The 12679-nt window shown below is 43.1% G+C and overlaps 2 protein-coding genes across 3 annotated transcripts in view; one reads left to right on the top strand and one right to left on the bottom strand.

The window, feature by feature from the left end:
* Positions 1-3112, bottom strand: part of LOC119183856 (selenocysteine lyase) — a 47767-nt gene extending 44655 nt beyond the window's left edge. The window contains exon 1 of one of the 2 annotated variants that reach the window (XM_037433802.2): positions 2848-3112. In XM_037433802.2, the coding sequence (XP_037289699.2) occupies positions 2848-2873 (26 nt within the window). In that variant the 5' untranslated portion in view covers positions 2874-3112. The remainder of the gene's footprint in view (positions 1-2847) is intronic. The other variant, XM_037433803.2, reaches the window with a different exon arrangement.
* Positions 3113-3564: 452 nt separating this feature from the next.
* Positions 3565-5240, top strand: LOC119183889 (alanyl-tRNA editing protein Aarsd1-B). Its single transcript, XM_037433807.2, has one exon. It carries the CDS (start codon positions 3923-3925, stop codon positions 5129-5131), a length of 1209 nt encoding a protein of 402 aa, XP_037289704.1. The 5' UTR covers positions 3565-3922; the 3' UTR covers positions 5132-5240.
* The last annotated feature ends 7439 nt before the right edge of the window (positions 5241-12679 follow it).

Genomic DNA, 12679 nt, shown 5'->3' with positions numbered 1-12679 from the left:
GTTACGTTTGCTTTCTTCCGGCTGCCATCGTTCTCAAGGTGCGCTAGAAGGTGGACCAGAGACATTTTTATGGATATATAAGTATGTGCTTTCTTTATTATGTTGATAGTGAAGGAGATCGACGTGGCATGTGGCTCACATGCTGATGTAAGTACACCTTTAGACAGAAGTGAGTGAAGTACTAATAAAAATAATTAGGTTCTGCTATGGCATTCTCACAAGTTGATTTGAATACACAGTAACAAATAAAAAAAAGGAGACCACATTGTATGAGTAGCCAACACTAAGGAATACAGAAATGAGGAGGTGCGTGGACTCGGTCAGTGCAGAGTGCCATGTCAATAAAATTGATGGTCATTGAAGGGTCCTAGAAGGTCAGCGATACGCATTATGGGAGCGGCGTCTGCAGGCGCGCCAATAGTAGAATAAAAGATTGATTAATGCTCGAGTTCTCACAGCTCGTGCTCGGCGGCCACTGACAGGCAGTCGCGGCCAAGGCATGAACGAGTAAAGACGTGTACCTTGGGCATTGGGATCATCCTTAAGAGGTTTCTAGCCAGCCGCCTCCCAGAACCCCACAAATACATTCTCGACGTTGAAACTTTCATGAATCGATTGCCTTTGCCCCTTTAGCGAAACAAGGACCTTATGCGTTGTCCAGCAGATCGTCTTCCGTCTGCCAACATGAAATAATGCAATGAGGCACCCTTTGATTGATATGTGGAAATTTCTGGAGCCCTCATCTACGTGTCTCTCATAATCATATGGTGGTTTTGGGACGTTAAACCCCACAAATCAATCAATCAATCATTGATTGATATGTGAGGTTTAACATCCCAAAACCACCATATGATTATGAGAGACGCCGCAGTGGAGGGCTCCGGAAGTTTCGACCACCTGAGGTTCTTTAACGTGCACGCAAATTTGAGCACACGGGCCTACAACATTTCCACCTCCATTGGAAATAGAGCCGTCGCAGCCGGGATTCGATCTCGCGACCTGCGGGTCAGCAGCACCTTAGCCACTAGACCACCACGGCGGGGCAATGAAGCACCCTTAGTATGTACTGTCTTTATTATGTTGTTGGCATCTGACGTTATGTCACATGAGTTTCTAATACCAAATAATCTAGAAATGGAAAGCTGTACTGATTCCAAATACTGACCACCGTGTTGCTGAAGTTGGTGATCACCTGGCGTGACCACTATAACACGAAAGGCCTTACAAGGATGGCATTACATTTTATTTTATATCACTAATGAATTTGTTTTGAAAGATACACACAAGCGCCCTAAAAAATGAGATGGATGTGCACTCATACAGTGCCTCTTTGATCCTGTGGGGAAAGAAGCACTGTTCAGCAACCTTTCACCGAAAGTGACCACTACAACCTTATTGCATGGTGACCACCTCATAGTTTTTTAACTGAAATTGCCTTTTTTTTTTCTTGAGGGAAAATCATTTTTGGCGAGAGTTGGCCATTTTTTCAATATAATCTGTTTCCCGCCAAAAATGGCGTTCAATGCATGAAAGAGATACACAACAGTGATACACCGAGCTCTCTTTCGGCCACAAATTGACATGGCAGGCATAATAAACAAGTTGCGTCCACAAACGTAGCCACCGCAACTGACGAGGTTGTGGAGCCACCAAGTCCCAGCGCAGATAGGCACTCGCAAGCAGGGATGTTCGCGCAGAGAATTTTTCTTTTTTTCAGGGAATTTTCACCCATCATTTTGGATGAAAGGGAATCTTTGCAATATTGCAGGAAATTTCAAAAATGTTAAATTCACCTATGCAAACCAATTTATTGCAGTCAGAGTGCACCTTCAGCTTTGCAATCTGTTCTGGTGCATGCAGCATGCAAGCATAGCCCATGAGATTAGTCTGATATTTACGTGAAGCATCTTCTAATTCACTGCTGGTGTGGGCTCGGTGACCACTGCTTGTGATGTAGTACTTACAGCACACGAGTTAAGAAAATCATGCTTTTGTTGTTGAGCAGGATCAAAGGCGCTAGTCTTGATTTTAATAGTCGCAAACATGTCACGCACATGCATTTGATTGTGTGCGCGAAGGGGTGCTCATATACTACAAGGGAAATATGCTGGGAATTCTGTCAGCACATGCAGGGAAAAATGCCCTAACAGGGAGTTCTCATTAATTTTTCGACGTAGTACGCAACACTGGTACGAAACATCACTGCCCACAAAAGAAAAAAGCATTTGTGTGCACTCGTCGTTTTTTTCGTGAATGCCTAACTGTACGGGCTTCCTTGCGGAGTTTGTAACCGGGTTATTCCCCAGGGTTTGTTCAAGTCTTTCTCAGTCCAGAAACCTTGAGGATATGTGGAGTTTAACGTCCCAAAACCAACATATGATAATGAGAGACGTTGTAGTGGAGGGCTCCAGAAACTTCGACCACCTGGGGTTCTTTAACGTGCACCCAAATCTGAGGACACGAGCCTACAGCATTTTCGCCTCCATCGAAAATGCAGCCGCCACTACAGAAACCTTAACGGGAGTTTGCCGCCTGTAGTTCCGATTGGAGAGAAGTAGGCGTGAATTGCGCGGCGCATACGGGCTCCAAATTTTCGCTTACATAAGACAGACGAATTTTGCTGCCGAATAAATGGAGATGGGTGCGAAAGGATAGCAGAAAGAGCATTGTTCGGAATGTCGTCCAACTCGATTATATACTGCACCCTACGGAAGTACCGTTTCCTTTTTTTTTTTTTTTCTCATTCGAATTACATGAATGGGTATAAATGGTGACCTGTCTTCAGAAAAACAAATCAGCATTCGCACCACTTGCGCTCGCGTAAGTGTTACACAGAAATAACATTACCAGCGATGCCCATTGTCACCTTCCATCGTTGGATGGCTCAGCGGTCTCAACCAAGCAAGCGCAACCAAGGATCTAGTAACGTTCAGCGCAACCAGCAGGCGCAAGATGCGTCAAGTGGCCACACAAGTGCTCAGATGTGAAGCACCACCACACCACTCGACGAGATAAGAGTGGAGAGAACTGTTGATGGGCAAGAGCAAAGAAATGCCTCTTAATCACATAAGGGTTTCTCAAGTTACGAGTCAAGGAACCATAAAAATCGTTGCCGCGCCGCTTTTCTAGACGACCAGCAATATTTCCACAGCACTTATTCTGACGTCTCTAGCCAAAGCTTCAGTCCATACGCAGCCAAAACTATCCAAGAACTTCGATGAACGCGGTAATCCACGTATTATAGTGCCTAGAATATTCTAGGCACTATACACGTATGCGTGGTACCCTACACCATAAAGTTTCCTTCACTTTATGCCCTACATAGAGAGAGGAAAATTAATTTTCTTTCTTCATGGTACCCTAATATCTTGTTTAGCATGGAGGAAGTCTGTACTATAAACTTGAAGGAAGAAAAGCTTCCTTTCTATTATTTATAGTCGTTCCTTTTTTCATGATTGTAAATATTGGTAAAGTGTGCACTCTTCACAGCAAACCCCTTATTCGATCCAAACAAGCAAGCATGCAGACGAGCCGGGTCACAGACGGCGCAGAAGCAGCTTTATTTTGCAATCGTGCTGATTGTGCTTCCAGACTATTTTACTCACAAACTGCAGGAAGGGTCGCAATGCAAATTTAAATTACGCGCGCCGAGCACACCGTTCGATGGTGACGTTCATCACAAGAGCGACCACAGCTCTCCCAGGCTCTCCCATTACTCTGTGGGAAGATATCCCCACAGAACACCTATAATATCCCATCTAGTACATACATCTTGGTACACCAAAGCAACGCCTCGTTGACCAAAGTTGTGGGCAAGCGCAAGGACTGTCATCGATTCTTCGGTGTTCCCTATTTGGTTGGGATCTCGACACGTTGATCACGTTTGTTGAACTGCCGCTTGCTGACAAGACAACCCTCCATAATGATCTTCGCATGTCAAAGGGACAGCTATCTTAGGAGCTTCAAAACACGTGTAGTTGCCTGCAACCCAGTTGTTGACGAATCCGCGGGGGATGTTTACGAAGTGGTGTTCGAAGACACCGTGTTATTTCCCGAGGGAGGAGGGCAGCCCGACGATCGTGGACTGGTGGGCGATGTGCCTGTGTTGCGTGTCTTTCGCAGAGCCGGAGAAGCGGTCCACGTCGTGTGCTCGGCCATTGCGGTTGGCGCAGAGGTGGAGATGAGCGTGGACTGGAAGCGCCGTTACGACCACATGCAGCAACATTCCGGCCAACACCTGATAACTGCACTGGCTGAACAACATTTCGATTTTCTGACGACGTCATGGAACTTGGGTGAAGAAGTGAGCTTTATTGAACTAGATGCTCCGATGGGAGTCAAAGAAGAAGACCTGCGAAATTTGGAATCATTAGTGAACGAGAAAATACGGCAGGGCCTTCCGGTGCACACTAATCTTTACGAAGCTGGGTCGGACGCGCTGCAGTCTGTTCGAACCAGGTTGAAGCTGCCAGACGGAGGCGGAGATGTAATTCGAGTGGTGACCATCGAAGGCGTGGACTCGAACACTTGTTGTGGGACCCACGTCTCCAACCTGGCGCATCTGCAAATGATAAAGTTGCTGTACACGGAAAAGGGCAAGCAGAAAAAAACGAATCTTTACTTTCTAGTCGGAAACAGGATCTTGCAGTACCTGGACAAAACAGTTTCGCGAGAGAAAGTGATAACTTCCGTGCTAAAATGTGGCCCCGATGATCACGCATCGATGGCTGAGAAGCTTAGCAAATCCCTGAAGCTCGCCAACAAAAACTTGCTCACTGCACTGCGGGACTTGGCCGTCGCTGAAGCGAAACTTGTGAAGCAGCAGGAACCCCTGTCGGCATTCTATACATTTCATAGGCGAGAAGCAGATGCCGAGTTCATGGCAATATTTGCGAACGAGCTATCAGACAAAGATGTCTTGCTCTTCCTCACTTGTGGTGATGAGAAAGGCAGTGGACAGTTTCTGGTGTCTGGCCCAGAAAACATAGTGGCTACTACTGGACCCAAGGTATGCGAACTGCTAGACGGCAAAGGTTTCTTGAAGCATGGAAAGTTTCAAGGGAAGGCCCGTGCTCTCTCCGGAAGGGGAAAGGTGGAGAAACTTTTAATGGATATGCTTGATAACAAGTAGTGTCAGCCACATTGGTGTGTAAATGAGACAAGAGTACAGAAATGCTACTTTGCTTAGAACCCTTCACTGCACTAAGCATCCACCTCCAATAAAGGAGTTCGATTCTTTATGCTGCCAAGTGTCCACTGTTTTTTTTATATATCGTGTCTACTCATAACTTGAGACGGCAACCACTCTTTTCTGCTCTCCTCTTTCGCTAGCCTCCTTTTGCAACCAACACTGAGCCGTGATTAATTGAAGTAAAATTTCCTATCCTCAAAGCACCACTTTTGGCCGCTATTTTGCAGTGATGCCTTTTGCCATGCTAATGCCTTTTTGCATTCGGTTCCTAGTCGGTCACAGTCTCCACCATCAACTGGCCACGAGTGGTGGCTGATAAGGTGCATGTGGTATTGAGCAGAAGGCATAACTACAATATAGCTCTTTTAAGTGCCTGTTTCTTTCTCGTATATATCTAGTCAACATCCTACATCCAAAGCAGGACTGAGGCCTCTCCCAATGGCCTCCAGCAGTCCTGCACTGGCCCGTTCTACTTGATGACTCCACATTTCTTAATTATTAGTGGCACCTAAATCATTGTCACCCTCGGCCGCATCATGTGGTACCCATTCTGACATTTTTCCCAACCACCTGCCTAGCGACAAGACATGCCCAAGTCCTTTCTTTTTTTAGCTTGGGTGTCGGCTTCTTCTCTTTGATCCCCGATCTACTCCGCTGGCTTCCTGTCTGTCTGAGTTGCATTGCACACTGGGTTTTCCTTACCTTCTTCTTGAATATCTATGTTATTCTGCAGGCCTCATAAGTTAAAAGTGGCAAAACGCAATAACTTGCACTTTCTGCTCTAGTGACGGAGGCCCTTCATGATTCTAGGTTGGGTTAGGTCTACAGTGTGCATATCACCCCATTTTTAACCTTGGGCTTATTCTTCGGTGTATTTACTCCACATGAGTATGCTCCCCTGTTAATATTTGTTCTGGATAGACAAAGCCCACTCAAAAAAAGGGTCTGTCAAAAAGGAGATACAATCTCACTATACTAATTCATTGCTTGTTGGGGAAAAAAGTATTAAACAATTCCTAGATTGAGGAGAAAGAAGAAGAATAATTAACAGACATAATAACATTACAAGAAACCTGGCCTACTTCTCCTAATAAAAATTTTTAGGCATTTTGGTTGGTTTGGTTGTCTTTCACTAGGGGGTAGTGTATAATACTAATATCAATTTTATCACACAGTGAGCCTCGCTTGTCAGTTATTGTCCTCGGACGGCGTAATTTTGGCAATAGACCTCAGCATGCCAGGATGCAGACATTTTTCTATTATAAACGCATATTTTCTCTCGGGTGTGCACAATACACAACAGTTAGACGGTGTTCTACCTCGTTGCAAAAATTAAATGATTCTTACCGGTAACTTCAACTCTGATCATGCTTAATGAGGATTCAAAACAGACTCGTCTGGTGCTCTTCTGCAGGACTGGATTACACATAAAAATTTCACCTTCCTAATTATGAAGCTGCCTCTGTTTGTTGGCGGTCGTGCATGATCAGCAATAGATCTGACGTTTTGTAGCACAAGTGTTCTGCTGAAGTCCTGGAGAACAGTTTATTTTGCTTTAAACAGTGGTCACCTTCATGTGTACATTAAAATAGGTTGTCCAATAACATCAATTAAAAAAAAAGCAAAAACAGTGGTTAATTATAAAAAGTTTTAAGACTGATAGTGCTCTCATATTTAGGTAGTATCCACTAGTAGAAACGAAGACCTCGGTAACAACGTCCTCTCGATTTTAGAAACATTAAAAAACGGGTTCTCTCGGTTTTATAAATATCGAAAAACACTTTGTGATTGCGTCGGTCTCAACCAAAAGTGCTCCACCTAGCCGATAGGGGAACAGTGTACGCGTGACTACAGTAGAAAAAAAGTCACTTGAAAAAGTCTGATACGAAATCAGAGTCTACAAAATTGTAAGATTATCAATTCATTGTGGCAATATTTAAATGTACTGTGTCACACACGAAAAAGGAATGTGATAAGAATCACTTTGGCTACCTATCTAGATGAAAAACAATCAAGCATTATTCAATTTCCTGCCTATATAACAAAAAGAATTCTATTGCCTGGAAATACGGACTCAATAGTTTATATATAAACCTCACAAGAATTACAGGAATCGCTGCAATTGTCACTGACTCATTATCTGTGTGCTCTTCTCTTTCGGCATCTGGTGAAATGCCTACGCTGAAGCTCTTTCAACTACTAGTTCCCGCTCACCTTCAATATATTTTTTAATTTGGACACCAGGTCACAAAGGTTTATTGTTGAACAAAAGGACTGATTCTTAAGCGAAGGTTGCGCTTTTGGCGTCAATAATTTGTGTTTTTCTGTGGACAGCACACATCACAATTGTAAGATTCCGCTTACTGACATTCAGAAAAAGCTTATCAGACCTTGTATTGACAGCTTCTCCAGAATATCAGCACCTCTTATTTCTCTGGTGGAGCGATTTATTGAAGTCGAGAATAATGTAAGAGGCTGTGACTAAATTTTGTTGCCGTGTTACCGCCCTCAATTTTTACCTGCATTGAACCTAATGCCTTCCTTTCTGGGCCTGGGAGGAAACCAGTGATTCATGTATATTCTGTCGCTGGTTCACGTCATTGAAGAGAGAAAGATTTATATGGTACCGCCTCTTTGAAATATTGGTCTGCAAGTAGCAGAATCAGTTATTCTTTCTTTTGGTGCCTCTACTCTGGGCGAATGTCGCAGGAATGTTTTCTTCGCCATAAATAGAGGGATTCATCGGACAGTAAAAGAATATCTAGCTAAGTACTCAATCTTTTAAATATTGCATTGCAAATTATTAATACTTAAATTCTTCATATTTGTTAATTCTAGCTTGTACGAGTAATCTACTAAAGCGAATACTGAAAAAATTCAGCTGCTACTTGGCCAATCTTTTGCATTGGCTATGAGCGGTCAGTTGAGGAGAAGATGAAAAATATTGTGGCAATTTGTGGTTTTCAGATTACATTGTGCTCTTAAGTTCTGGCTGTGGTGGACTTAAAAAAATTATTGGAGAGTTAAGCAAGAGAGTGTCAAATAGGGCTGAAAATGGATATACAAAAGAAAAAAAAATTGGCCCATATCTGCATGTTTCACTGCAAATGTTGTCGAAAGACAATAGTCTTGCGTGTGGAGAGAGTGAACAGAACGTTTTTTTTTATATTCTGCACAAGAAAAAGGGTGAATGGTATTCTGGAGGCACTGCATTATAGTGCCTTGATGCGTGCAGCGGAGGCGAACGAGCGCATCGAGGCGCATCACACGTGAAATATGAGTGCTATCTGGCAGTCATCTTGAAAAATGAAGCACGCAGCATGTGCGCCCGTCTCGGAGGTGATAACGTGTAGAACGCAAGGCAGTAAGTAGGTGCCACCATCGTGTCGTCTTAGCAAAGCATTGTAAACACTTGCCTTTTCGTGCAAGCATTGCATTGTTGTCTCTTAGTTGTGTTTCATTGTTGTCTCTTATTTTTTATTCCATATTACAACGCAGTCTTTAACATCTCCTCGAGTTTCTTCGTAAGCCTCGAAGCCTGTGCCTCATATGTTAGTAAAGGAAAAACTATTGGAACGTCACATTATAGAGGTAATCAAATAAAAAATAAACAAGGGCCTACCACAACAACACACTTCTATTCACAGAATGAATCTGCAAGTACTGTTTTTATTTTGCATGAAACTATTGCACAAGCTGCAAATCTTCACAAAGCAGTCACAGTCATATGTTTCGCACCAGAACTACCAGCTTCTTACCCATTTGACTCACATGACTTTTCACTGTGGGTTGCAGGAAAAAAAAAGGGGGGGGGGGGAATCTGATGGAAGGGGGAAAATAAAAATTTGGGTGCCATGGTCTGTGCGTATGGTTTGTCCCATGCCTTTAAGGGTATTGCAAGTTTTTATAGTGTGCAGGCTGTTCTAAATGCGAAGCATTTTGTGTTCTGCAGACACGTATCTGTCTGTCTGTCTGTCTAGCTGCCTAGGCCTGGGTGCTCTCGTGGTCACCACCTTAACTTGGGGTAAACCAGAATTAGTATGGGAGGGCAAGATGGTTTGACGAATACGACTCGCTGGTCATGACAATATTAATGTCACAACCCCGTTGTGTACATCGTCAAAGGCTTTACCCCAGACATGTGGCACACACCTGCTCACATGTATGCGGGTATGTGCCACAGGTGATTGGCAGTTTATATCTGCGCAGGAATTGTGAGAGCAGACATTGGTAGCAGTAATGTGATGTCTTTAAGAAAAAAAAGCTGGCATCGGCAGCGTTGGCCCGATGAATACAAAGAATAACACATTTGTTTAGAAGAACCAAGCATTGGGCGAGTTGGTATTCTATTGAGGATGGCATTTTGCGAAAAAGAACGGACAAGGAAGAGTGCACAGGCAGGCACAAACTGTCTCCTGTTTAGAGCGAAAGCTGTTGCATGTTGTCCGCCGCCATCACCGCCGCCGGTGTCCATAACCACATCGCGCGAAATTAGAAAAGAAACCTTGCACCAATGACACAGTGTGGCTTGAACTTGGGTTCGCTGGGTGACAGCCCAATATTCTACCACTGAGTTACGCCGGTGCTTGTGACTTGTTGTCAAACTTGCCTTAGGCAGGCAAGATGTCGGGAAAGCAATCGCAAAGCATTTACAACAAGGCATTTACAACAAGACTTACAAGGCATTTTACAACAGCGAAAGAACAACCAGTCGTCGCACAATGCGATTACTGTAACGAGTGGGCCGGTCAGTGCTCTAGCCCATTACAAAAGCTTGTTCTTGTTTCTCTATTAACTGTGGCGCATAGCCACCTCAGCCATAATTTCTCATCGTTGTCAGCCACTGCATGGACAATTGGCACAAAATTCCTAGCAAGTGTTTAGCAGATACCGCGCTTCTTCAAAGAATGATGAAAAATAGCATAGCGAATACCAGCCTACTACCCAAAAGTTTATTATTAATGCCCTAGTGGGCACCAAGCAAGTGTGTTTGAAGTAGTTATCCAATGAGTGTTTTGAAAAGGCTCTGAAAGGCTGCTCTTCTGGCTTTCACTGCGACTGTGCTGCGCCTACTGTGCAAACCTGGTATTTTTGTTTGTTTTTTGCACAAAATGCCATCCACAATAAACATCTGGGTGCAGCAGGAATCGAACCCCAGTATTCTGCGTGGCAGGCAAGTATTTACCACAGAGCCATGCCAGACCTCGATTCTGGTTTCGAAACATACACTATTCAGGTGTATTGTTGGTGAAACGTCCATGTGATTGCAATGCTTACTATTCAAATTTATAGAAGTCACATATGTACTCCTATGACACAGCGATCAGTCGGGTTAACGTCAATTGTCGTTGAGCACCATGCACTTAAATCAATTTATGTAGCCGTATGCAGGCCTATCATCCTTGTGAGCACAAGCGCTACATCTCGGCGTACTGCTTCTGTTGTTGCTAATATTCATGTTGCTGTTGGCATCATTACGCAACTGTACACAACTGGTCATACAAAACATTTGAGGCTATTTAACACGCGCCTGTGCATGCATTATTTTTATACATCTGTAGTGCTGTTTTGTAATGTGTCCCCTAATTATAACACTCATCTTTCCTCCGCATGCTTCTCACAACGTTGATTCCTGTGATACGTGGGAGCTGCCGATTTTTTATTTTTGTTTTCTGCTCCTTGCAAACAAAGTTCGAATTGTCCAGCAGTTGAAAAGTGTGTCAAGAATAGGGAATGGCACCACTCCTCTATTGAAGAAATTCAGCAGGTTAAATACATCTGTTGCACGGTTAATGTTGTTTGCTATTCCCTCATTTGTGTAGTTGTGCTTATATATAAGAATGGTGTCAATTAACAAGAGTCTGATGTCATTAGATAATTCCTATTTTTGACAGGACCAAGAGCGAGTTCTTAAGTTTTTTTTTTTTTTTTTTTTCAACAAGCGTCTGTGTGCAACAAGCTTCAACAAGCACCGAAATAATATCTTGCTGTCCTGCCAGGGCACTATGATTGTGCACTTTTCGTTTAAAAAAAAGTTAAGTATTTGGTCGTGATTTGAACATTTCTGCAACATGCACTTCAGTCCCCGCTTATTCTTCAGTAACAGATTTTTAGAGGTAGCTGTTGCAAATCAGCTGAGCTGATTCTTCTATTGCCAGACTATTGAAATGACCCCCACTTCTGCCTATTTATCTTAAAGACTATTAAACATTTTCCATGACAAGTTCCTTACTTGTTGAAATTTCCCACCAGTATTGCTGAATAATTTGTGAACAACATATGGTCGAGATATTTTGTCTTTATCACTATTCCTATCTCTTTCCAATCAAGTCTGAACCATGAATAGCAACTTTTCCAAGCATGCAGTGAACAATGCAGAGATTGTGGTTGAGAAGCCTCAATTAATATTTTCCTGCTTCTCTTGTGAAGAAGCAAGGCATCTGTGGTATTCTTTGCAGATGTTGGGTAAGGTCTCGGGTATTGCATGAGAATGCAATGCCTCCATGACAGCTGAAATTTCTACAGAGTGAAATGCCTTTTCATGGTTTACGAAAGCCATATCAGGGGGTTTATTGTAACTAGCTGATTTTTCAGTAATCTGATTGATCATATAGCGGTGATCCATCATAGGTTAAACCCATCTAGAAATGCTTGCTTTTTGTCCTAGTGCCTCTCATCTTTTCTAGCACTAAACTGTCAAGTATTCACCGACTTGTCCAGCACCATGTAGTCTTTGCTCTCTGGGTTAAGTGAAGCTAAGTGTTTCTCTCACCCTGTTCATAATTATTTAGCATAATTATTTAGCATAATGCTTAACACAAGCTGGCAATTCTTCAGTCACTGTACATCTCCCTCGGTTGTTAATGCTGGCATTTCTCCAACTGATCTATACAGTTTTGCTTGTGAAGTTCCTCCATCCCTGAGAAATTCATACGTTATACCATCTTCTCCTGCCACTTTTCTGCAGGACAGGCATAGTATAACCCTTTTAACGTCACAAGTTTGTCGCACAAGTAATTTCAATATTCTTGTTGGCCCCAATTTTACCCAAGCATGAATGCCTAATCTGCAAACTGTCATCAAACATTGCCAATAATACTGCTCTGCCTATCTTTTATTGAGTGCATGTTGGTACGTTTCCCACAGAGTTTTTCATGTAGCCAATTCGATGTTGCCTATTTTATTTTACTACTTTCTGGGGCGAGCACCCATCCCACGAATTGTGGGACTGTCAGGTATTGAGGACCATTGCTCTCCTTCTATAGTACCCTCTTTTACAACCACTGTACCTTTGGCACATTACAATATAAAAGAAATCTGGTTTCATTCATTCATTCAAAAGAAATACGAGAATGTTAAAAAGATCACAGCATATCCACAGAGTGAATGATGATAAGTGGGGCGAAGTGTTTGTCGATGCACTCGGATTGACGCACAGAAGAAAGCACTGCTGATCAAAAACACTGCTGATTAGTAGTAGAGGCTCCC

This window comes from Rhipicephalus microplus, chromosome 3 (assembly GCF_043290135.1).
Source record: "Rhipicephalus microplus isolate Deutch F79 chromosome 3, USDA_Rmic, whole genome shotgun sequence".
NCBI classification, from domain to species: Eukaryota; Metazoa; Arthropoda; class Arachnida; order Ixodida; family Ixodidae; genus Rhipicephalus; species Rhipicephalus microplus.
Note: the sequence above shows the minus strand (reverse complement) of the source record. Positions and strands in the feature narration are given on the sequence as shown.